The 27,639-nt window shown below is 41.7% G+C and overlaps 1 protein-coding gene across 3 annotated transcripts in view; it reads left to right on the forward strand.

Moving 5' to 3' along the window:
* LOC144510730 (triple functional domain protein) overlaps window positions 1-27,639 on the forward strand; it is a 589,246-nt gene that overhangs the window by 496,599 nt on the left and 65,008 nt on the right. For all 3 annotated transcript variants that reach the window (XM_078240506.1, XM_078240513.1, XM_078240521.1), the window contains one exon: window positions 20,394-20,689. In XM_078240506.1, coding sequence (XP_078096632.1) covers window positions 20,394-20,689 — 296 coding nt within the window. The remainder of the gene's footprint in view (window positions 1-20,393; window positions 20,690-27,639) is intronic.

A 27,639-nucleotide genomic window follows, 5' to 3' on the forward strand; every position in this document is an offset into this window, starting at 1 on the left:
CTACCCAGGATTACCCAGGTTCATTAGTCTTGGGCAAAAGCAAAATACCACAGATGCTGAAAATCTAAAATTATAATAGAAAATGCTGGAAACACTCATCAGGTCTGGCAGCATCTTTAGAGGGAGAAGCAGAGTTAATATATCAGGTTGTGACCTTTCATCAGAACCAGATGCTGAGTATTTCTGCTATTTTCAGTTTTTTATTTCATTAGTCTTAGTGTTGGTTCACTAAATTAAACAATGAGTAATAACATATTGTTTTAAAATGTAGTGAAAGCCACTAGCAATGTTTGTAGAAAGAAACCAAAAGAGAAAATGCTGGAAAATCTCAGCAGATCTGGCAGCGTCTGTAAGGAGAGAAAAGTGCTGACGTTTCGAGTCCAGATGACCCTTTGTCCACTGTAGAAAGAATGTAGTCCATTTAGTGCTCAAAACTCAAATACCTTTTCCCTGCATTTCTCTGAGAACACAGTAAGAAGTTTAACAACACCAGGTTAAAGTCCAACAGGTTTATTTGGTAGCAAAAGCCACACAAGCTTTCGGAGCTGCAAGCCCCTTCTTCAGGTGAGTGGGAATTCTGTTCACAAACAGGGGCTTGCAGCTCCGAAAGCTTGTGTGGCTTTTGCTACCAAATAAACCTGTTGGACTTTAACCTGGTGTTGTTAAACTTCTTACTGTGTTTACCCCAGTCCAACGCCGGCATCTCCACATCATGACTTTCTCTGAGAAGCCAGGCTCCTACAGTTCTTCAATCACCACTTCGTGATGTGTCTTAGAAAAAGGGCCTGAAAATGGCAGTGAAGCTTGGAGCATATGATGGGGAAGGTGAGAAGAGGCTGAAGAGAACTCAGCAACCAGAGGCTATGGACAGCAGCGGAAGAGCTTAGTGAACCTCTCACTGTGCTGAGATCAGGCAATAAAGTTATGGCAATGAATTTTCAGTGTCATTCCTCAAAGTTGGAAACAGCAGAGGGGTTGGGGTGGGGCAAAAATACCAGTGCTGGCTGGTGTGGTTAGTACATAATCTTGTACTTAACAATTGCTCATCTTCGGAACTCTTCTGGTAAACCTCCTCTGCACCCTCTAAAGGGACCTTATATCCTTGCTGAAGTGTGGAGATCAGAAATGGATATAATATTCTAGTTGTGGCCAAAACAAAGCTTGAAAAAAGTTCGGCATAACTTCCATACTTTTGCAATCAATACCTCTAATTCATGAAGCCCTAGATCCCATATGGTTTGCAATCTACTCTCAAAATGTACCTTCAGGAATCTCTGCACACCGACCCTACATTTCCTCTGTGCCTGCACAATCTTCAGAACTGTGCCATTAAGTTTGTGTTTCCTTTCCCTATCCCTCCTGAAATGCATCACCTCACACTTATGTGTATTAAATTCCATCTGCCATCTGTCTGCCCATTCTGCTAGCTGATCTGTGCCCTGTTGCAGTTGAGTAATATTGTTCTCATTATTTGCCACACCTCCAAGCTTGGTATATCCGGCAACCTTTGAAAATTTACACTATATTCTAATTTATATATAATCAACAAATCTTGATCTGGTTTTGATGTAGATCTTGCATCCATTTCGTCACTGCTAATGAAATAAGTAATCAAATTGGTGGTTGTTCTTTTATCAAGAACCCATTGTACCCAGTGAGCAGAATTTCATCAATACATGCTTCTATATTGTTAAAATGGATTTATATGATGGTGCATACTTTATTCTCCTTACTAGAATGTTTCTTGTATTTCGCCCATACTAGAAATATAACTCAAAAAATTAAACACCTATTGCTAAATTTGCTCTTTTTCCATACTTAATTCTTCAAATCATAACTCTGTATATATCTTTATCTCTTAATGGAACTTAAACTATCCAAGTGACAGGAGGGAAGGTTTCTAACTGTAGACTAAAAATACATTGCTGTTGGTTTAATGAGCCAGGAATATTTTGGCAACTTTATCCAGGCCTTTAATTTAGTCATTTCATTTTATGAAGGTTTGCTCTGTTTTAGCCTGCGATTCTGTTGGTTGTTTATCAGTCCAAAGTTTATCAGTCCAAAGTTTTTATGAATCTTCAAGTTGTGTTTATTTCAAAAGAACCTAACCAAGTATTCTGATTGATTTTCATAGCAGGATTTTGATGCAAGTGACTCTTCGTTATTTTATTTAAATCAAGTGAATTTGTGCTAAAAGGGTGAAAAAAGCCAATATATATAAAACATTTTTATTTAATGTAGACTTCCCTACGTGTGTTTGGTTCGTAAACTAACAACAGTTGGTATTCAATACTAGCTCATACTGATTTGGACCACATCCATGAAATTAAATAGTAGACTGTTCTGTGAACAGCAGTAAGTTGTTGAAGAGGGAGGAGAGGGAATGTTTGTAACCACTGATGTATTTTTGTATACTATTTTATTGCTTTTCTCTGTTAATGCACATTTTGTGTAAATATGTTGAGCCTGATTAATGATTACTGCTGCACAAGGGTAGGTTAGCTTTTTATAGAATGCTAAGCTGTCCACATGCAGAGAATTTAGTAATGGCATAAAGGCTTGTATTTATAAAGTGAATTATTGTGTCTCACAGAGGTATTTCGCTTCATATAATGTACTGTTTTGAAGTGCAGTGGCTTGTTATGAAGAAAATAGCTGATTTGTGCAAGCAATAATTGGTACATGCACAGTTGATCTAGTTTTGGTGGCAGAAAGAATATTATCTGGGAAACGAGATGAACTGATTATATTATTGAATATTGTCAGGGATCTTTGGCAAGCAGAAGAAACTAGACTCTAGGGTTGAGATTTTATGGCACTTCAGGATCTTCCATTCCCCTCCAAAGTTGACCCCGCTACAGGGAGCAGACGGGGCTGGAAAATTCCGACTTAGGACTACAGAAAATGCTGGAAAATACACAGCAGTCAGGCAGCATCTGTGAAAGAGAAACATCGAGCTGGTGTTTCAGGTTGATAAACACAATTGTAAAGCATGGTAACAAACAAATGCCATATAATTTCTTCAGAGCTACAGGCAGGCAGCTTGGCAAATTCTTGAACTCACCTATAGGATATACTAACATTCTAAGGTTTATTGAAATCTGCAGAATAAATCAAACAGTTCAGTAATGATAGGAAGTATCAGGTCCTGTTTGACTCTTGCACTTGACCATCACAATTCTCTTGATTTTCTGCCATTTGTGAGTTCTGAGTTGTTCATGTGCTTGAAAAAAGACTTGCTGTACCAGTGAGAATTTCTTTATTTCCTCCTTCCTTTTTTTTATTCATACCAGTCCAAAATAATCCACAATGGTGAATTTGAAGATAACTAATGAGTTAAGTTATCACACAGCAGTCAGTTCCAAAATATCTTTAAAAGTTGAAATATGATTCACCCATGGAACAAGACAAATTGTGCACTATTGACATTGTATTACTAACGTTTGTTTACTTTAGAATCATCATTACTGACTTGCCCATATTTCTAAGATACAAGTCTTTTTTGATGTTTTTCAAGACTCTTCAAGTGAGCACGTCTCTTTCAAGGAGTTTGTTTCTGCATGGCATTCTCCTCGATCAGTGTTGTTGAAAGAAGATCTGTCTGACACGAGAAAGAAGCATGACCTTTACTCACCTAAGCCATTCTTGAACAGTATTAAATTCCATGTGATGATAATGGCAGTTAAATAAAATGCTCAATTATTCTGCAGTAGGCAAAACACTGGCATGGGACAGCTGGCTTTTTTGCATGCTTTGAGCAATTTTTAAGAATGTGTTGGTTGAGTTTTTCTCCATTTGACCAAATTTAATTAATTAGTTATTCGGATAAAAAGTTTTCTGTAGTGCTTGGGCTCAATCATAACTTTGCCATATTTACTGGTGTTACTTGGCTGTGCATAATGTGAGGAAGTGGTGGCTCTGATAGTCACAATTTTAGCTGATGTATTGTTGGAAGTCACTCAAGGTTCATGATTGGAGCCTCAGGCTCACTTTACAGCAGACCACAGGAAGTCAGTTATTCCCAGAGATTGAGCTGCTTCTAAAAAAAATTAAAGGAAGAGAAACTTTGAAGACAGCATTTACAATCCATTAACTGTCAGATGGTTCTATTTTATGAATTTCTTTTATGTTTGTGGTCTGCATAGTGTCTTGCACAAACTGGCACGAGCACTAATATGATGGGAATGAATCAACAGGACATGGTCTCTCTCAAGGCTCCAACATGTGGTTCTGAACCTTTACAGCAACTTTTCCTGAGAGCATTTCAGGGCATAGTCACTTTCAACTAATCAAAAATTGACTACTTTATGAAGAATCAGTTTTCTTTTATGTTTTCCAAATCCAGTTATTCAATTATGTAAAGAATAATATATACTTCTTTACTGATGATGCGAGAGAGGAAGGACAGAGTTATAAATGTTGTACACAGAATTGAAGTTTGTTCAAGATGTAATTCTTTACATATAAATATTATATGTCTTTAACTTTGGCTTGTGTCATTGAGGGCAAATACTTTTTTTGGATTTATATTGATTTTTATGTAAAGTGAATTACTGTACCTTAAAAATCAGTCTAATAAAAATATCACCAAGGAGGAGTAGCTTGTGGGAAAACAGAATTTTGAGGGACGCTTCTAGCCAAAATAGAATCCACATCTCAACTAGGAATCAAAATTCATGTTTCAACTGCTTTCGCACCAAAGGTTTCTCTGAAAGTCATTTATTGAAAAGAAAATTGTGTCCATGCGATGGTCACTTAAGTGATTACTGGAACATACTGTTTGATGTGTCAATAAAAAAGGCACTTGATGCCTTTATGGAGGTGGTAATAAAGTTTTATTTGAATGTTCTGGAAATACATAGATTTTATATATTCTGCTGAAGCATTTTGAAAAACAAGAGTCAACTGATAAAATCTAAGATTCTATAATTCAACTCTAGAAAAGCTTTCTATGTGTATGGTTTTTGTAGTGAGGCCAATAACCAGAGTTCAGTGGACAAAGCTATGAAGTTTAAACGTTTTAGAAACTTTGTCTCCCTGTTCTCCAACAACATAAATGATCCAAGGTGATCAGAGTTGAACCTGTTTGAATTATTCTCTAATTGGTATGTGAATGGACTGATGAATCATTTCATTTTGTGTTCTCTGAGAAGAGAAAACAGTTTCACATCACTAAGGAAAGCAGGCACAACCTGCTTCAGCTGATTAGGCTTAAATGAGTATTATCCAGAGAATTGTATTTCAACCTGAAATGCTAAAAGTTAGTGACTTAGCTTTTTCCTTCTTAGATCTTTTCTCCTTCCTATCTCAATTTATTTATTAATTAATTGTCATTATGGGCCAATTGACCAAGATCTGAAAATTCTCTGATTCACTCTGCTAATTTCATCATTAGTTCCACCAATGAGTGCAAAGCCCCAGTAAAGTTGCCCTAGTCCCAGATGACCAGAGACTGTTCTCCCCTTTGGGGAGAAGAGCTGACAGGTGGTGATTTAACCTGTGGATCACCACACCTCAGGCGAGGGGCAAGGTTGAGAAAGTTGCTCACCTTTCAATTGCTTGGGAATTGGACAAGAATAATGAATCTCAAATCTTAACCTATGGTGACTTCACACGAAGACAATTGCCCATGCAGAAAAATACAAACCACGTCTTACATCGCTGAACTTTGTCCAGTGACTTGGCTATCTGGAGGCGTACACATATTTGTTTTTAATTCATTCAACATTTGTTGCCCATCCCTAATTGCCACTGATTAAATGGCTTGCTAGGCCATTTCAGAGGACATTTAGAGTCAACCACATCGCTGTGGATCTGGAGTCACCTGGAGTTGGCCAGACCATATAAGGACAGCAAGTTTTCTTCCCTAAAGGACATTAGGTAACCAGGTGAGTTTTTACAACAATCAGTTTCGTGGTCATGATCACTTTTAATTCCAGATTTTTATTGAATTCAAATTTCACTATCTGCCGTGGTGGGATTTAAACCCAGGTTCCCAGCGCATTACCCTGGGTCTCTGGGTTAGTATTCCAGTGACAATACCACTACCTCCCTTTTTTTTAAACACACTTTGCATAAAGGTGATGACAAGGCTTTAAGATGGCTGGAATTGTATGCTGAGTCCTCATTGCTAAATAAGTAATAAATATATTAATTGACACTCTTCAAGAACGGTGAAGGTTATGGGTAAGGTTAGCTGTATGTGCTTCCTATATTATGAAGCACTGTGATGACTTTGGCAAATGATCAGTGTTCATGACATTAAAACTCAATGTCAGTTGTGGACTTTGTATGAACTGTGACTTCATCAAATTATGTCTGAGGAATTGAATAACCAGATGTGAAAGGGAGGTGATGGGGGAGCAGCACGCATGCCTATGGAGCTTCTTACTCCCATCCCCTTTCATTTAAACAGTACCATATGTATGTTGTTACTGAATACGCTGACCTTTTGCTACAATCACAGTTGGGAGTTAGACAGTATGTTACAAATAAAATAGCATAGTCCTATTGCTGTTTTCTTGTAATGGGCGAAAGATGAGGCACTAAATTACATAAAAGGAAATGGGTTTCATGGTCCATATGGAACAGGACCACTGATTTGTAAAGGAATGCCATTAACTGTGTAGATGAATTAGTGTCCGATGTTGGAAGTGTGAGTGAACATGTCAAGCAAACAATGAGAAAAAAGCACATAAATTAAGTATAACTTTTAAATATTTACATTTCGAGCTAAGCAAGTATTTGGACATGGGGATTTTAGGATTAGTTTTAAAACGAAAATACTTTATTTTCCCATTTCAGTATGTTGGAGCAGACTCCAATATCACATATTTTCAAGAAGGCCTGCCGCCATCCTGTGCCACTCAGGCACTTGGAAAAGTTCACCATTGGCCTTCTCTGGGAAGAGTTCTGCATGCTGAGAGCTGCCCACCATTCAGAGATTGGCAGCTCCTCTGAACTCAGTTGCACTACCAGGAAGTGGTGGCTGCTACAGGCACTATACCCACCAGATACCTTGGATTAAGGAGGAAGACAGGCACAGGTGAAAGATGGCAGAAAGGGGTTGCGAGGAGATTTGAGGAAGGGGATTGACAGTAATGGCAAAGGGTGGCTCTGAGCCCCCCCACCTACCCCTCCTTTTTTCAATGCCAAGCCCCTCAATCAGGCACTACATTCTTTTCAACAATGTCCCCTGGGAACTCACAAGCAGTCATGATGTGGAGATGCCGGCGTTGGAATGGGGTAAACACAGTAAGAAGTTTAACAACACCAGGTTAAAGTCCAACAGGTTTATTTGGTAGCAAAAGCCACACAAGCTTTCGGAGCTGCAAGCCCCTTCTTCAGGTGAGTGGGAATTCTGTTCACAAACAGAGCATATAAAGACACAAACTCAATTTACATGAATAATGGTTGGAATGCGAATACTTACAACTAATCAAGTCTTTAAGAAACAAAACAACATGAGTGGAGAGAGCATCAAGACAGGCTAAAAAGATGTGTATTGTCTCCAGACAAGACAGCCAGTGAAACTCTGTGGGGGTTACAAATAGTGGGACATGAACCCAATATCCCGGTTGAGGGCGTCCTCGTGTGTGCAGAACTTGGCTATCAGTTTCTGCTCAGCGACTCTGCACCGTCATGTGTCGCGAAGGCCGCCTTGGAGAACGCTTACCCGAATATCAGAGGCCGAATGCCCGTGACCGCTGAAGTGCTCCCCAACAGGAAGAGAACAGTCTTGCCTGGTGATTGTCGAGCGGTGTTCATTCATCCGTTGTCGCAGCGTCTGCATAGTTTCCCCAATGTACCATGCCTCGGGACATCCTTTCTTGCAGCGTATCAGGTAGACACCGTTGGCCGAGTTGCAAGAGTATGTATCGTGTACCTGGTGGATGGTGTTCTCACGTGAGATGATGGCATCGACACAGATACATACAGGTACACGATACATACTCTTGCAACTCGGCCAACGGTGTCTACCTGATACGCTGCAAGAAAGGATGTCCCGAGGCATGGTACATTGGGGAAACTATGCAGACGCTGCGACAACGGATGAATGAACACCGCTCGACAATCACCAGGCAAGACTGTTCTCTTCCTGTTGGGGAGCACTTCAGCGGTCACGGGCATTCGGCCTCTGATATTCGGGTAAGCGTTCTCCAAGGCGGCCTTCGCGACACACGACGGCGCAGAGTCGCTGAGCAGAAACTGATAGCCAAGTTCCGCACACACGAGGATGGCCTCAACCGGGATATTGGGTTTATGTCCCACTATTTGTAACCCCCACAGAGTTTCACTGGCTGTCTTGTCTGGAGACAATACACATCTTTTTAGCCTGTCTTGATGCTCTCTCCACTCATGTTGTTTTGTTTCTTAAAGACTTGATTAGTTGTAAGTATTCGCATTCCAACCATTATTCATGTAAATTGAGTTTGTGTCTTTATATGCTCTGTTTGTGAACAGAATTCCCACTCACCTGAAGAAGGGGCTTGCAGCTCCGAAAGCTTGTGTGGCTTTTGCTACCAAATAAACCTGTTGGACTTTAACCTGGTGTTGTTAAACTTCTTACTGAACTCACAAGCAAACAGGGTTGGGTTTGCTTGTCATGCTCCACAGAATGTTACTTTTTTTTATTCTTTAAACAGATGTGAACATTGCTGGCTAGACCAGAATTTATTACCCATTCCTAATTTCCCTTGAACCACCTTCTTGAACTGCTGCAGTCCATGTAGTTTAGGCTCTGTTAGGAAGGGCGTTCCAGGGTTTTGACCTAACGACAGTGAAGGAATGGCAATATAGTTCCAAGTCAGGATAGTGCGTGACTTGGAAGTAAACATAAAGATGGTGGTGTTACCATGCATCTGTGGCCCTGGTCCTTCGAGATGGTAGAGGTCACGGATTTGGCAGTTTGGTTGTGCTGGTGAAGGAGCCTTGCTGCACTGCATCTTGTAGAAGGTATATACTGCTGCAGCTGCATTGATGATGAAGGAGATGAATGTTTAAGGTGGTTGATGGTGTGCCAATTATATGATCTGCTTTATCCTGGCTATTGTTAAGCTGCTTGTGCTGTTGGAGCTGCACAGATCCAGGCAATTGGAGAATGTTCCATCAGGTTCCAGACTTGTGCTTTGCAGATAGTGGGCAGGCACTGGGGAATCAGGAAATGAACTACTCACCACAAAGTTTTCATCCTCTGACCTGTTCTTGTAGCCACAGAATTTATATGGTTGGTCAGTAGTAACCCCCATTTTGTTGATAGTTTAAAGTTTTAAAGTTTATTTATTGGTATTACAAGTAGGCTTACATTAACGCACTCCCTGTAATTGTTCGGGCACACTAGGGGAGAATTTAGCATGGTCAAACCACCTAACCAGCATGTCTTTCAGACTGTGGGTGGAACCGGAGTACCCGGAGGAAACCTATGCAGTGACAGGGAGAACGTGCAGACTCCACATAGACAGTGACCCAAGCCAGGAATTGAATCCAGGTTCCTGGCACTGTGAGGCAGCAGTGCTAACCACTGTGCCACCAGATGAATTCAGTGATGGTAATGCCTTTGAATGTCATCAGGAAATTGCTAGATTCTCTCTTGTTGGTGATGGTCATTGACTGACACTGCATGGTGCAGATGTTACTTTCCATTTAGCAGCCCAAACTTGAAAGTTGCCTAGGTCTTGCTTCATTTGGACACAGTCTGCTTTAGTGTCTGAGGAGTCATGAATGGTGCTAAACATTGTGCAATCATCAGCAAACATCCCCACTCCCGATCTTATGATTGGGACAAATCCATTGATGAAGTAGCTGATGCTAGTTGGATCTGGAACACTAGCCTGAGTATCTCCTGCAGCAATATCCAGTGTCTGAGATATTTGACCTCTAACAACCACGACCATTTTCCTTTGGGCTAAGTATGACTCCAACCAGTGGAGTGCTTTTTCCCGATTCCCATTGGCATCAGATTTTCTCAGGCGCCTTGATGTCAAGAGCGTTAACTCTCACCTCACCTCTTAAGTTCAGTTCTTTTGACAATGTTTAGAGCAAATCTGTAATGAGGTCAGGAGCTGAGTGATCCTAGCAGAAACCAAATTGAGCATCAGTGAGCAGGTTATTGTTGAGTAAGTGCTGCCTGATAGCACTGTCGTTGATACCTTTGCTGCTGATCAAAATGAAGTGTGGGTAATTGGCCGGGTTGGATTTGTCCTGCTTTTTTGTGGACAATACCTGGATAAATTCCCATTGCCACCTAGATTCCAGTGTTGTAGCTGTACTGGAACAGCTTGGCTAGGGGCACGGCTTGTTTTAGAGCGCAAGTCTTCAGTACTACTGCTGATTTGTGGTCAAGGTTTGTAGCCTTTGTTGTATCTGGTACCTTCAGCCATTTCTTGTTGTCATGTAGAGTGCATTAAATTGGCTGAAGACCGTCATTTATGATGCTTGCGAGCTCAGGAGGAGGCCAAGATGGATCTGGCAGTGGGATCAGACCCTTAAATTAGACATTAATTGCCCTCCCATCACTGATTTAATCAAGGTGGAGGCGAGATCCCTCTCCACCTCTATCCCACCAGATAAAATGCTCCCACCACCCAACTTGCCATGGTGGAGGACACTAGATTAATTCTTGATTTTAAAACACAGGGATATCAGCATTAATGATATTGACTTTTGCAGAAGTGTAACCGTCAGTGATTCTCTTTAAACATTTGTTTGTCTTTCACTGGCTAATTCTTATTTTACAGAGGTGGCATAAATGCACAGTAACAAAAAACAGAAAATTGTATGAGTTCAGCTTCTCTTTGTAAATTAAACATGAGGAGTAATCCTGTGTTTGGAATTTCCTATTGCACAATGACCAAACTCCCTTATTCAGGACAAGAAGTAAAAAGGCACACATCAAAAAGCAAATACATACAAAACTGAATACTTGTGCGGGTCAGTGAATGTCTCAAAAAAAAGTTAACCATTTTTCATATTTAGAAATAGATGAACTTTGTACATTTTCAGTGTTTACTTACTAGATTTTTTTTCAGCTTTTGTCTTTGTGGTCAAGGAATAAAATTTCCTTTCCAGCTTTGTTATTCAGCATACTGTATTAAAAATCTCAACCAGTGGATAGATTTTACTCATGTTCTTTAGAACAGTTTAAGATAGCCCGGTCAGCTCTGATGAAAATTGCAAGTAAAATCATACAATCTGCAATTAAGCGCTCTTTTAATCTGAAATGATCCTTCTACAAAGGTTAAAAAATTGATTGGTACATGATCTTGTTGAGTCCTTCAGACCAGAAAGATCCCACATTTCACCACTAGTGTCTGCTGAATTAAGTGATCTCAATTAGCAGTGTGCATTAAGAGAACCTGCCTGCAGGTTATTATATTAAAGGCTATTATATTAACTCTAGGCAAGGCCTCAAACTATAGCCTGGTGTATTTCACTGCTCTCCATAAGAATGACTCAGTTGTACCATGTTTAACATGCCAATCTAGCCCTGCATTGGGTCATGAATGAACCAGTGTGAACAAGTAGCCTATAGAGCCTTGTGCTCATGAACATACCTGTGGTAAATATCTGTTCCTTATAGCATTGATAGCAGTCAACACCATCCATCATGTTTTGTGGCACTACCATCATGTTAAGTGGGGCAGACTAAGAATACACAAAGCAGCCCAAAGTTGGACAGCATGCAATGTAGGCTATATCATTACAGTCCATAATTTTATATCTTCATAGAATCCCTACAGTGCAGAAAAAGGCCATTCGGCCCATCGGGTCTGCAATGACTTTCCGACAAAGCATCTTACTCAGGCCTATATCTTTCTGCACTATCCCTGTAACTCTGCGTATTTACCATGGCACCATGGCTAATGCACCTAACCTACACATCTTGGAACACTAAGGGGCAATTTAGCATGGTCAGTGCACCTAAGCTGTACATCTTTGGACTGATTTAATTTGATTTGATATATTATTGTCACATGTATTAACATACAGTGAAAAGTATTGTTTCTTGCGAGTTACACAGACAAAGCATACTGTTCATAGAGAAGAAAACGAGAGAGTGCAGAATTGTAGTGTTACAGTCATAGCTAGGGTATAGATAAAGATCAACTTAATGCAAGGTAAATCCATCAAAAGTTTGACAGCAGCAGGGAAGAAGCTGTTCTTGAGTCGGTTGGCACATGACCTCAGACTTTTGTATATTTTTCCCGATGGAAGAAGGTGGAAGAGAGAATGTCCGGGCTGCGTGGGATCCTTAATTACACTGGCTGCTTTGCCGAGGCAGCGGGAAGTGTAGACAGAGTCAATGGATGGGGAGGCTGTTTGCGTGATGGATTGGGCTACATTCACGACCTTCTGTAGTTCCTGCTGGTCTTGGGCAGTCATGATGTGGAGATGCCGGCGTTGGACTGGGGTAAACACAGTAAGAGTTTTAACAACACCAGGTTAAAGTCCAACAGGTTTATTTGGTAGCAAATGCCATTAGCTTTCGGAGTCCGGCTCCTTCGTCAGATGGAGTGGATAGCTACCTGACGAAGAAGCAAGGCTCCGAAAGCTAATGGCATTTGCTACCAAATAAACCTGTTGGACTTTAACCTGGTGTTGTTAAAACTCTTACTGTCTTGGGCAGAACAGGAGCCATACCAAGCTGTGATACAATCAGAAAGAATGTTTTCTATGGTGTATCTGTAAATGTTGATGAGAGTTGTAACTGACATGCCAAATTTCCTTAGTCTTCCGAGGAAGTAGAGACGTTGGTGGGCTTTCTTAACTATAGTGTCGGCATGGGAGGACCAGGACAGGTTGTTGGTGAACTGGACACCTAAAAACTTGAAGCTCTCGACCCTTTCTACTTTGTCCCCGTTGATGTAGACAAGGGCATGTTCTCCTTTACGCTTCCTGAAGTCGATGACAATCTCCTTCGTTTTGTTGACATTGAGGGAGAGATTATTGTTACCGCACCAGTTTACCAGATTCTCTATCTCATTCCTGTATTCTGTCTCATCATTGTTTGAGATCCGACCCACTACGGTGATGTCGTCAGCAAACTTGAAAATCGAATTGGAGGGGAATTTGGCCACAGAGTATATAAGGAATATAGTAGGGGGCTGAGAACACAGCCTTGTGGGGCACCGATGTTGAGGATGCTCGTGGAGGAGGTGTTGTTGCCTATCCTTACTGATTGTGGTCTGTGAGTTAGAAAGTTCAGGAGCCAGTCGCATAGGGAGGTGCCGAGGCCCAGGCCACGGAGTTTGGAAATTAATTTCGTGGGAATAATGGTGTTGAAGGCTGAGCTGTAGTCAATAAATAGGAGTCTGACATAGGTGTCTTTGTTATCTAGATGTTCCAGGGTTGAGTGCAGGGCCAGGGAGATGGCGTCTGCTGTGGACCTGTTGCGCCAGAGACAAACTGTAGTGGTTCAGGTAGTACAGGAGGCTGGAATTGATTCGTGCCATGACTAGCCTTTCGAAGCACTTCATAATGATGGATGTCAGACCACCGGCCAAGAGTCATTAAGGCACGCTGCTTGGTTTTCCTTAGGTACCGGGATGATGGTTGTCTCCTTGAAGCAGATAGGGACCTCAGATTGTTGTAAAGAAAGGTTGAAGGTGTCTGTGAATCCCCTGCTAGCTGATCCGCGCAGGATCTGAGTGCTCATCCAGGTACCCCAAACCAGAGCACCTAGAGGAAACCCACACCGACACGGGGTGAACATGCAAACTCCACACGGTCACCCAACCCGAGTCTCCAGTGCTGTGAGACAGCAGTGCTAACCATTGTGCCACTGTGCAGCCCGTTATCTTAATATATGACTCACTCCTCCATCGCAGTTATGCCAGGACATCAACCATGGTTCAATGTGGAGCGTAGAATAGCATACCAGGAACACACCAGTCATACCTTAGACCGTAGTACTTTCATATGACTTCATCATAGAATCATCATCATAGAAACCCTACAGTGCAGAAGGAGGCCATTCGGCCCATCGAGTCTGCACCGACCACAATCCCACCCAGGCCCTACCCCCACATATTTTACCCGCTAATCCCTCTAACCTACGCATCTCAGGACTCTAAGGGGCAATTTTTAACCTGGCCAATCAACCTAACCCGCACATCTTTGGACTGTGGGAGGAAACCGGAGCACCCGGAGGAAACCCACGCAGACACGAGGAGAATGTGCAAACTCCACACAGACAGTGACCCAAGCTGGGAATCGAACCTGGGACCCTGGAGCTGTGAAGCAGCAGTGCTAACCACTGTGCTACCGTGCCGCCCATACTTTAGTATGACCTTAATATACTTTAGATTGCAGCATCTTATTTTGACAATTAGCGAACTACACCATAGGGCTACTAACACCAGAAGACTATGGGCAGATCTAGGCAGTTCCACAGTCAATAGATCATAGCTAAGCTCCAAATCTGTCCTATTTGCAGTCAAGAATGATATCAGACAATCAGGCAACTAATGAGAGGAAAATGCCTCCATTTTGAACCATGGTGCAGCCAAACATGAATGCTAGAGACAGTGTTGACATAGTTTCAAGCGTCTTCAAGCAAACGTGTGATCCCCATAATGTCATCAGAAGATCATTATTGTAAGTGCTAATAGCCAGCCAATTCAATTCACTTTACATAATACTGAGAAGCAGCATGTAACGACTGTGTAAATGTCAAATAGATTTCAATATGAGTAGGTGTAAAGTTGTGTATTTTGGTAGAAGCAATAATGAGGCTGCACAATTCTTGCAAAATAAGATTCTAAATGGGATGGCAACACAGTTGGATTTAGGGGGACTGGGACCAGCTGGGTTGCCCTTACAAATCTCTTTCTGTGCTGTAACTATTCAATGAGGTACATAGTTGCAAATGTTTAAAAGTAGGAACATAACAACAAAGGCACAAAACAAATTTTAAAAAATCACTGGGGTTCATTTCTGGAGGAATAGAATTCAAAACCTGAGGAGTTATGTTAATCTTATATAGAAACTTGGAGACTGGAAAAAATGAAAAAAAATTTAAATTTTAAGTTTATTCATTAGTGTCACAAGTAGGCTCACATTTAACACTGCAATTTAAGTTACTGTGAAAATCCCCTAGTCACCACACTCGCCTGTTCAGGTACACTGAAGGAGAATTTAGCATGGCCAATGCACCTAACCAGTACATCTTTTGGACTGTGGGAGGAAACCGGAGCACCCTGAGGAAACTCGCACAGACACGGGAGGATATGCAAACTCTGCACAGACAGTGACCCAAGGCGGGAATTGAACCTGAGTCCCTCGCGCTGTGAGGCAGTAGTGCACAATATTATCAAGGATGATACCAGAAATGAGAGGGTACAACTACTGTATCAAAGACTCAACAGGCTATTTTCTAAATATCCAATACAGGTAACCTAATAGGATTCTTCAAAACTGTGTATGGATTTGGCAGGGTAGAGCTAAAGGAAGTGCTTCCACTTGTGAAAGGGTCCAAATTAGGCCTATAAATATAAAATTAGCACTAATAAATCCAACAATGAATTCACAAGAAACGTTACTCGGGGAGTAGTGGGAATTTAGAACATGCTGTCAATGTGGTATACAGCATTGGAGTATTTTCAGGGCCAGAAGACAGAAATAAGCATTTAAATGGGTATAGAGGGATATGGGCAAAATGCGGGCAATTGGGACTTGCTTAGGGGTTTAAAAAAAAGAGCGGCATGGACAAGTTGGGCCGAAGGGCCTGTTTCCAAGCTGTAAACCTCTATGACTCTATAATCATTCACTTAAACATTAACTCATGAAAGAGGATGCAACCAATCATCTGCTTTCCCATCTTTGAATGTTCCAGAGTAAATTATCTGTTTGGGATCATTGGTTCAGAAACCTGGTAATTTATCACAAGATTTCTTATGTTATTTAGCGTTTTGATCCTGTGGCTGTTGAAATAATCTCAGATTGGTGTGGCATGGATAAAAATAACTGTCCCAAGCAAAAAATGTATGCAGACTGAAGAGAATAACGACCTGAAATTTGTGGTAGTAACAACAGTGAGTCTGTCAGCCCTCACAGCATTGATTAATGATCTCATGATAAAGGATTCTCTAGGCAAGAGTGATCATAATGTGAAACTTCATGTTCAGTTTGCAGCGAGTGATGTGAGTCCTAATAGGCGGAACCGATTGAGTTTTGTGAAATGGAGGTCTTTGAGGATTTAACAAACAGGCTAAATAAAGGGAAACCTGTAGATGTAGTGTTTCTCAATTTCCAAAAGCATTTGCCAAGGTGTCACATAAAAGGTTAACAAACCAGAAAAACAATCATAGCTTTGTGTGTGATACATTATCATGGATAGAGGACTAACAGGAAACAGAGACAGGATAAATGAGTCATTTCAGGGTCGCAGACAATTTGTGCAGTACCATGGGGATAAGTGCTGGGGCCTCAACTACTTACAATCTATATTAATGACTTGGATGAAGAGTCTAATTGGATTGTAGACAAATTTGCTGATGATTATGAAGAAAAGAAAATTGTGAGGATATAAACTCTGCAAAGCGATATAGATAGTGAGTAGGCAGATGGAGAATGAGATGGAAAAATGAGAGGTTGTCCACTTCGACAGGAAGGAAAGAAAAATTGAATGTTATTTAAATGGAGAGAGACTACAGGATGGTGCAGTACAGACAAACCTGGGTGTCTTTGTACATGAATTATAAAAAGTCAGCATTCAGATGCAAGTAATTTCAAAAGTAAACAAAATGTGGGCCTTTTATTGTAAGGGGTTGGAGTATAAAAGTATGAAGGCCTTGCTACAACTGTAAGAGCATTGGTGAGACATACCTAGAGTACTATATGCAGATGAAACCTCATATTGCTGAGTAAATGCTGTCTGTTAGCACTTTGACAGTACCTTTCATTGAATTGCTGATGTTTGAGAATAGACTGAGAGCTGGATTGAGTTTTGTCCTGCTTTTGTGGACAAGAGCTGGGTGTTTTCCACTTTGTCAAGTTGATGCAGTGTTATATATCAGGTCACCTCTATCATCATTGTTTAGAAAATAATCCATTAAGCCTTTCTAATGATCAGTAGTAGAGAACTCTGGAGCACAAACCTTGAGCACTACAGCTGGGGTGTTGGGCCCATCGTCTTTGCTGTATTCAATTCAAAATTATGAAGGGTTGTCAGTATATAAGGAGAAACTGTTTTCTGTTCCAGAAGGATCAATAACTGGAGGATTTAAGAACATTGATGCAAGAATCAGAGTAGAAATGTGGAGGCATTTTTAAATGCAATGTTTTCTGGTGATCTGGAATGGATTTCCTGGAAAGGGTGGTGGGAACAAATTCAGCAATAACTTTCAGAAAGGAATTGGAGAAATGATTTGCATAATAAAGTTTGCAAAGCTATGGGGAATGTGCAGGAGAGCAGGATTAATTTCTTTCAAAATGCCAGCACAGCACATTGGGTCAAGTGGCTCCTTCCTGATTCTAACTATCAAGTACATGATGTTTGAAGAGATTACAAACAATTGCTGCCATTACTATGACTGTATCTAGGACATTAAGAATTTAGATAAAGGTATTGCAATATAAGACCTTTCATGAACCAACAAAAAGTGTTTAATTTACCAGAAGTTAAATGTAAAGGTTTAGATCCATTGAAAGAAAATGCATACAAAGTGGCAAAGATTTGTGGGAACCGAGAGGATTGGGAAATCTTTAAAGATCAGCAGAAAGCCATGAAAAAAGCTATAAAGAAAGGTAAGATGGATTATGAGAGTAAACTACTCAGAATATAAAAACAGATAGCAAAAGTTTCTACAAATATATAAAATGAAAAAGAGTGGCGAAAGTAAACATTGGTCCTTCAGAGGACGAGAAGGGGGCTGTAATAACTGGAAATGAGAAACTGGCTGAGGCATTGAACAGGTATTTTGTGTCGGTCTTCACAGTGGAAGACACAAATAGCGTGCCAAAAATTGATGACAGGAAGGCTATGGCAGGTGAGAACCGAGAAACTATCATTATCACGAAAGAGGTAGTGTTGGGTCGGTTAATGGGGCTAAAGGTAGACAAGTCTTCTGGTCCTGATGGAATGCATCCCAGGGTACTAAAAGAGATGGTGGGAGAAATAGCAAATGCACTAGTGGTAATTTACCAAAATTCGCTGGACTCTGGGGTGGTTCCCGCAGATTGGAAAACAGCTAATGTGACGCCACTGTTTTAAAAAGGAGGTAGACAAAAGGCAGGTAACTATAGGCCGGTTAGCTTAACTTCTGTAGTAGGGAAAATGCTTGAATCTATCATCAAGGAAGAAATAGCGAGACATCTGGATGTAAATTGTCCCATTGGTAAGACGCAGCATGGGTTCATGAAGGGCAGGTCTTGTTTGACTAATTTGGTGGAGTTCTTTGAGAACATTACATGTGCAGTGGACAATGGGGAACTTGTGGATGTGGTGTATCTTGATTTCCAGAAGGCATTTGACAAGGTGCCGCACCAAAGATTGCTACATAAGGTAAAGGTGTACAGTGTTACGGGTAATGTATTAGCATGGATAGAGGATTGGTTAACTAACAAAGCAAAGAGTGGGGGTAAATGGTGTTTTTCTGGTTGGCGATCAGTGACTAGTGGTGTGCCTCAGGGATCAGTGTTGGGACCGCAATTGTTTACAATTTACATAGATGATTTGGAGTTGCGGACCAAGTGTAGTGTGTCAAAATTCACAGATGACACTAAGATGAGTGGAAGAGCAAAGTGTGCAGAGGACGCTGAAAGTCTGCAAAGGGATATAAATAATCTAAGTGAGTGGGCGAGGGTCTGGCAGATGGAGTACAATGTTGGTAAATGTGAGGTCATCCATTTTGGTAGGAATAACAGCAAAATGGACTATTATTTAAATGGTAAAAAATTGCAACATGCTGCTGTGCAGAGGGACCTGGGTGTCCTTGTGCAGAAATCTCAAGGAGTTGGTTTGCAGGTGCAGCAGGTAATTAAGAAGGCAAATGGAATTTTGTCCTTCATTGCTAGAGGGATGGAGTTTAAAAACAGCGAGGTTATGTTGCAGCTGAATAAGGTGCTGATGAGGCCACATCTGGAGTACCGTGTACAGTTTTGGTCTCCTTACTTGAGAAAGGATATACTGGCACTGGAGGGGGTGCAGAGGACATTCACTAGGTTGATTCCAGAGTTGAGAGAGTTGGCTTATGAGGAGAGACTGTGTAGACTGGGGCTATGCTCATTGGAATTCAGAAGAATGAGGGGAGATCTTATAGAAACATATAAGATTATGAAGGGAATAGATAAGATAGGGAAGTTGTTTCCACTGGCGGGTGAAACTAGAACTAGGGGGCATAGCTTCAAAATAAGGGGAAGCAGATTTAGGACTGAGTTGAGGAGGAACTTCTTCACACAAAGGGTTGTGAATCTGTGGAATTCCCTGCCCAGTGAAGCAGTTGAGGCTACCTCATTGAATGTTTTTAAGGAAAGGATAGATACATTTTTGAACAGTAAAGGAATTAAGGGTTATGGTGAGCAGGTGGGTAAGTGGAGCTGAGTCCACAAAAAGATCAGCCATGATCTTATTGAATGGCGGAGCAGGCTCGAGGGGCCAGATGGCCTACTCCTGCTCCTAGTTCTTATGCCTTATGTCTATATTTTCACCTTTTATTCCCACACAAATAGCAAAGATGCAAAAAGATCACTCAACCCCTATCCACTTATAGAATCCATGCATTCCCACCTAAACATCCAACATGGGCGGCAAGTGGTTAGCACTGCAACCTCACAGCACCAGAGACTCGGGTTCAACCCAGGTGACTGTGTGGAGTTTGTATGTTCTCCCTGTGTCTGCATGGGTTTCCTCCAGGTGTTCCGGTTACCTCCCAGTGCAAAGACGTGCAGCTTAGGTTGATTGGCCATATGTTAAATTGTCCTTTAGTGTCCAGGGATGTGTAGGTTAAGGGGATTAGCAGGGTAAATGCATGGGGTTATGGGAACAGAGTGGGTGGTAGGCCTGGGTAAGATGCTGTGTCAGAGAGTCAGTGTAGAATTGGTGAGCCGAATGGCGGCCTCCTGCACTGTATGGATCCTATGATTCTAACATGGCAAGTTTCCAATTGTATCTAATCTGCTGATTGCAGACTCGATGCTTCCTATAGGAAGGGGAAATTGTAAAGTGAGCCAATCAAATGGCAGTGACACTTGTGGAAGATGACAAAGTAACACAAACTGTGACTGCTGGCACACTGCAGAAAGGAGTGAGGCAGAAGGAATCTAAAGTAGGATTGTGCAAAATTCCAATAGTTTGCATTTGTCAGTGTTTTGTACTTCAATGGTGAACTATTTTACCTGAAAAAGTAAATACCTTGCCACTAATATATCCAGTGTTATATGCTTTTCTTCTGCAGACTCACTTTCAGTATCCAGCAATGATGCAAGTCCCCCCGCCTCAGTAACCTCACTTCAACCCCACTCTGTGAGTACAACGCAAAGCTCACCAGGCCCAAAGCGTCCAGGTAACACTCTAAGGAAGTGGCTCACCAGCCCTGTAAGACGCCTCAGCAGTGGAAAAGCAGATGGCCATGTGAAGAAACTGGCTCACAAGCATAAAAAGAGCAGGGATGTCCGGAAGAGTGCTGATACCGGGGCTCAAAAAGAATCTGATGAGAGTGCTGCTACACCCCAGGAAGAAACTGTGGATGAGGTCAGTAGCAGAAAACTGAAAAATCTGGTTGAAACTTGACACAATTTAAACAAGAGTTTAGGAATTAAAAGGGGGCAGTCATTGCTGAGAGTGCATCATAGGCCCCCAAACAGTCAGCGGGCAATGGAGGAACAGATATGTAGACAATTCACTGAGGTGTGTGAAAATTACAATAGGGTAATTATATTAGGGGATTTCAACTTCCCCAACATTAATTGGGATAGTCATAGTGAAAGGGTTTGGAAGGGGCGGATTTCTTGAAATGTATTCAGGAGAGCTTTTTATGTCAATATGTAGAAGGTCCAACAAGGGACAGGTGCAGTGCTGGATTTAATTCTGGGAAATGAAGGCAGACAGGTATTTGAGGTGGCAGTAGGGAGTATTTTAGTGATAGCGACCACAATACCAGTATGCTTGAAGTTTTTTATGGAAAAGGAAAAAGATAGTCTGCAATAGTCAGTTTTGGATTGGGGGAAGGCAGATTTTATTAAAATAAGGTAAGATCAGGCCAAGGTAGACTGGAAACAGCTTCTTGTGGGAAAATCTACAGCAGAGCAGTGAGGGGTGTTCAAAAGGAACTTGGGGAGAGTACAGGCCCAACATGTTCACTTTAGGGTAAAATGTAGGAGCAACAAGCCCAGAGAACCATGGATGTGTAGGAATATACAGGACTGGACAAGAAAGAAAAGAGAGTTTTTTAGCAGGTACAAAGGGAGCAAATCAGCGGAGACCTAAGAAAGTAAGTGGGAAAACAGAGGAAGTGTGGAAAAACATTGGTGGGTAAGATTAGGCAGAATCCCAAGACATTCTGTAAGTGTGTTAAGGGAAAGAGGATAACCAGGAAAAGAGTAGGGCCCATTAGGTATTAAGGGGGCAATCTGTGCATGGAACCGGAGGACACCCCTCCCCTCTTCATCTGCTTTCATTTGGGAGAAAGAGGATGTAGGTACAGAAGTCGGGGAGAAAGACTGAGGTTCTTGAACAGTTTGATATAGGGAGTGAGGAGATATTGGAGATTTTGGCAGGCTTAAAAGTGGACAAATGGTTCGGATGAGTTGTATCTCAGGCTGCTGTGAGATGCAAGGGAGGAAATTACAGATTAAAGATTTAATTCCTCTCTGGCCAAAGGGAGGGTGAACACGGTAAGAAGTCTCACAACACCAGGTTAAAGTCCAACAGGTTTATTTGGTAGCAAATACCATAAGCTTTCGGAGCACTGCTCCTTCGTCAGATGGAGTGGAAATGTGCTCTCAAACAGTGCAAACAGACACAAAATCAAGTTGCAGAATACTGATTAGAATGCGAATCCTACAGCCAGCCAGGTCTTAAAGGTACAGACAATGTGGGTGGAGGGAACAGGAGGGTGCCAGAGCTAATGTAGTTTCACCGTTCAAAAAGTGTTGTAAGAGATAAACCAGGGAGTTACAGATCAGTGAGTCTCACATCAGTGGTGGGAAAACTGTTAGTGAAAATTCTGAAGGAGAGAATTAATCTCCACTTGAAGAGACAATGCTTGATTAGGGGTAGTCAGTTTGGCTTTGTCAGTGCGAGATCATGCCTAACAAATTTGATTGAATTTTTTGAGGAGTGATCAGGTGTGTAGTTGAGGGTAGTGCAATTGATGTAGTCTATGGATTTCAGCAAAGTGTTTGACAAAGTTCCATGTGGGAGATTTATAAAGAAGGTAAAAGCATATGGGATCCAGGGTAACTTCGCAAGTTGAATTGAAAACTGGCTTAGTGGTAGGAGACAAAGGGTAGTGTTAGATGGCTGTTTGAGTGACTGGAGGAAGGTGTCTAGTGGCGTAGCACAGGGATCAGTGCTAGGTCCCTTGTTTGTAATATATATAAGCCATGATTGTGGGGGGATGATAAATAAGTTTATGGGTGACACAAAGATTGGCAGGTGGTTAATGGTGAGGAAGAAGGTCTTAAGTTGCAGGAAGATCATTATAGATGGGTTGGTCAGATGGGCTGATCAGTCGCAAATGGAATTTAACGACGAAAAGTGTGAGGTGAAGCTCTTTGGTAAGAGTAGCAAGATGAGCGAGTACTCATTGAATGGCAGGATACTAGGAACCTCAGAGGCATCTGAGGGAACTTGTCCACTGATTCCTGAAGGCAGCAGGACATATTAATAAGGTAGTTAAGAAGGCATACAGGACACTGGCCTTAATCAGTCATGGCATAGATTATAAGAGCAGGGAGATAATGTTGGAGTAGTACAAAACTTTGGTTAGGCCACAGCTGGAGTACTGTGTTCAGTCTGGTCACCTCACTATATAGGAAAGATGTGATTGCACTGGAGTGGGTGCAGAGGAAACTCATCTGGATGTTGCTGGAATGGAGCATTTGAGCTATGAAGAGAGACTGAATAAGCTCAGGTTGTTTTCTTTAGAGCAGAGGAAGCTGAAGAGCGACCTGATTGAGGTGTATAAGATTATGAGGGGTATGGACAGGGTGGATAGGAAGCAGCTGTTCCACTTAGCTGTAAGGCCAATAACGAGGGGACATAAGTTTAAGGTGTGGGGCAGGAGGTTAAGAGGGGAGTTCAGGAAATATTTTTTCACCCAGGGGGTAGTAGGAGTCTGGAATGCACTGCCTGGAAGGGTAGTAGCGGCAGGAAACCTCACAACTTTTAAAAGGTGTGTGGATGAATACTTGAAATGTCATAATATTCAAGGCTATGAGCCAAGTGCTGTAAAGTGAGATCAGTGAAGATTTAGTGTAGTTTTGTCAGAATAGACTCAATGGGCTAAAGGGCCTCTTCTGTACTGTAGGGCTCTAGATGAAAAGTAGATGCAGGTTAGATACCTGGAAGCCCAAAAAAAGCATTGGACTCAAGAATGTCAATGGATAAAGAAGCACAAACACTAGAACCATCAAAGATTATAGTGAGTCAACTGCTGAGAAATACATATTTGAAGATTTGATAGAAACATTTTATTTAATAATAAAAACAGAAAATGCTGTAAATTGCAGATCCGGCAGCATCGGTGATGGGAAAAACGGAGAGTTAAAGTGTTAGATTGGGACCTTTCACCAGAATGGCCATCAGAATTTTTTTTACTGTCCTGTTGAAGGACTTTGATGGGTTCACAATGTATTTATTCCATCATTCTCCAGCAAGAAGATCGCAGACACTGATAGAAGTTGATGAATGTAGAGTAGAAATATCAGCACAATAATTAATTGCATTGAGGATGAGGCTACTGAAATTATAGAGCTCGAGTTAATAACAAAACAATTGAATAATGAACCACAAACTGAAGCTTTGAGAGAAACTAATTGTTCATAAACATAGGTTTGATGGAATGCTTATGGCTACATGTTTGGAAGTGTATGTTGACAAATATGTCCAATGACCTAAATATTGAAGAGCTGAGCTCCCGAAATGTATAAAGTAGGCATTGCTGAAAATCTTACCATTAATCAGAATTTTCAAATAATGGTTAATCTGTAAGTTAACAAATTCCATAATCTTGTAATGTTCTGATACAGGGCAATAGAGCATTGTAAGTTAAAGCAGATCCACTAATCTTAGGGATAGAGTGAACCCTGGAAGATTTCCAGGAAGAAGAAAACCTAGGCTAGAAATAAATCAAAGGCATTTGGCTGGCATTAGCTGGCAAAATCTTGACAGTAATGGGAGAGATGCCATCATAACCATAGTCCAAAGTGCACAGGATCAAACAAACCTGATAATATTATGATCCCCATGGAGACCAATGATATGAAAAATCCAAACTTCCTCCAGCAACCTAAGCCATGGGCTGATTTTTCTGAAATCTGATGTCACAGCCAGGAATTCCAATTTACAACTCTTTCTGAGAAGCCTGGAAACTGGGGTTTCTGTTTTAGTTTGGGGCTGTCTCAAAAATAACAGGCTATGAAGCCACAGTAAGTGTAGACAACAACTTCAAAACTAAATATTTCTGCACAGTCATTAAACTAAGAGAATATTTATCATCAAATTTTGAATTAGAGGAACAAAGATCACTAACATGATCTGTATTCACGACAGAAGATTTAAAAAAGGCCAGAAAATATAAATTTTAAAATACAGCAGAAGTATAGATGTAATGCCATTCAATTAATAAGATCTAGGTCGGTAACATAAATAATATTTTGGGAGGAAGGCGGTGTCATTGTGGTAATATGACTGGACTAGTAATCCAACAGCCCAGGTTAATGCTCTGAAGGCATGGGTTCAAATTTCACTACGGCTGGTGGGATTTAAATCCAAATGATCAATTTGGAATTAAAAACTCGTCTAATGGTAACAATGGAACCATTATTGATTGTTGTAAAAACCCATCTGGTTGATTAATGTCCTTTAAGGAAGGAAATCTTCTATCCTTACCTCATCTGGCCTACATGTGACTCCAGCCCCACAACAATGTGATTGACTCTTAAGTGCTCTCTGAAATGGTCTAGAAAGCCACTCTTGTGGGATTTGTGGCAAAATTGGGAGAGCTGTCCCACAGTGAAGGAACAACCTGACATAGTCATACTTGCAGAACTCTCATACATTCCTGGGTATGTCCTGTTCCATCAGTGGCAAGCCCATTGTTGCGGCACAGTGGCATACAGGAGTTGACCTGGCAGTGCTCAATATCGACTCTGGATCCTATGAACCTTCATGGTATCACATCAAAAATAGGCAAGGAAATCTGCTGGTTATGATCTACCACCCTCCCTCAGCTGACGAGTCAGTACTCCTCCATGTTGAACACCACTTGGAGGAAGCAGTGAGGGTAACTAGGGTACAGAATGTAATCTGGGTGAGCGACTTCTTCACTAAGATTGGCTTGATAGCATAATTACTGGCCAAGTCCTAAAGAACCAACAAGAGGGAACAAAATTGCTTGACCTTGTCCTCACCAATCTACCTGTCACAGATGCATCTTTCCATGACAGCATTTTGGAGATCATATTGAGGATGCCTTCCATCATGTGTGCTAAATGGGATAGATTTTGAACAGATCTAGCAACTCAAAGTTGGCCATCCAAGTGGCTCTGTTGACCATCAACAGCAGCAGAATCATATACAACCACAATCTGTAACCTCATGGCATATTCCCCACTCCTACCATTACCATCAAGCGGGGGCACAGACTTTCCAATGAAGAGGGCAAGAGACCAAAACAGAAGCAACACCTGGCATACCTAAAATGAGATGCCAACCTGGTGAAGCTACAACATAGGACTATTTGCATGCCAAACAATGGAAGCAGCAATAGGCAGCTAAGAAATTCCATTACCAACGATCTAAACACTGCAGTCCTGTCACATGCAGTTGTGAATGGTGGTGGACAATTAAACAACTAACTGAAGGAGGAGGTTCTGCAAAGATGCCAATTCTTGATGATGGGGGAGCCCAGCACATTAGTGCTGAAGCATTTGCAGCCATCTTAAGCCAGATATGCTGAAGCATTTGTGGCCACCTTCAGCCAAATGTGCTGAATGAATGATCCATCCCGACCTCCTCCGGAGATCCCCAGCAACAAAGATGCCAGTCTCCACCCAATCAGTTCCCTCCACATGATGTTAAGGAACGCTGGAGGCACCTGTTACAGCAAAGGCTGTGAGCCCTGACAATATTCTGTCAATACTACTGAAAACTCATGCTCTAGAACTGGCCATGCTCCTAGCCAAGCTGTTCCAATAACACTAGCACATACTTGGCAGTGTGGAAAATTGCCCAGGTGTGTCCTAGCCACAAAAAGCAGATCAAATCCAACTCAGCCAATTATTGTCTCATCAGTGTGCCCTTGATCATCTGCAAAGTGACGGAAGGTGTTGTTGACTGAGCTATCAAACGGCACATAATCAGCAACAACCTGCTCATTGATGCTTAGTTTGGGTTCTGCCATGGTCATTCAGCTCCTGATCTCATTACAGCCATGGTCTGAATATGGACAAAAGAGCTGAACTCGAGATAAAGTGAGAGTGACTACCTTTGACATTAAAGCAACACTCGGCCAAGTGTGGCATCAAGGAGCCCTAGCAAGGCTGAAATCAGTGGAAATCTGAGGAAAACTGTCCACTGCTCGAAGACACACTCAGCACAAAGGAAGATGGTTATGGTTGTTGGAGGTCAATCACCTCAGTCCAGGGACATTATTGCAGGAGAACCTCATCTGGGTAGTGTCCTCGGCCCAATCATCTTCAGCTACTTCATCAATAACCTTCCTTCCATCATTAGGTCAGAAATGACGATGTTCACAAATGATTGAACAATGTTCAATCTTGCATTCTTGGATATTGAAGCAAGACCTGGACAATGTTCAGTCTTGACCACGCAGTTCCAGGCAATTACCATCTTCAGCAAGAGGGAGTCAAACCATCTCTTCTTAACATTCCATAAGACCATAAGACATAGGAGCGGAAGTAAGGCCATTCGGCCCATCGAGTCCACTCCACCATTCAATCATGGTTGATTTCAACTCCATTTACCCGCTCTCTCCCCATAGCCCTTAATTCCTCGAGAAATCAAGAATTTATCAATTTCTGTCTTGAAGACGCTCAACGTCTCGGCCTCCACAGCCCTCTGTGGCAATGAATTCCACAGACCCACCACTCTCTGGCTGAAGAAATTTCTCCTCATCTCTGTTCTAAAGTGACTCCCTTTTATTCTAAGGCTGTGCCCCCGCGTCCTAGTCTCCCCTGTTAATGGAAACAACTTCCCTACGTCCATCCTATCTAAGCCGTTCATTATCTTGTAAGTTTCTATCAGATCTCCCCTCAACCTCCTAAACTCCAATGAATATAATCCCACGATCCTCAGACGTTCATCGTATGTCAGGCCTACCATTCCTGGGATCATCCGTGTGAATCTCCGCTGGACCCGCTCCAGTGCCAGTATGTCCTTCCTGAGGTGTGGGGCCCAAAATTGCTCACAGTACTCCAAATGGGGCCTAACCAGTGCTTTATAAAGCCTCAGAAGTA

This window comes from Mustelus asterias, chromosome 2 (assembly GCF_964213995.1).
Source record: "Mustelus asterias chromosome 2, sMusAst1.hap1.1, whole genome shotgun sequence".
Classification (NCBI taxonomy): domain Eukaryota; kingdom Metazoa; phylum Chordata; class Chondrichthyes; order Carcharhiniformes; family Triakidae; genus Mustelus; species Mustelus asterias.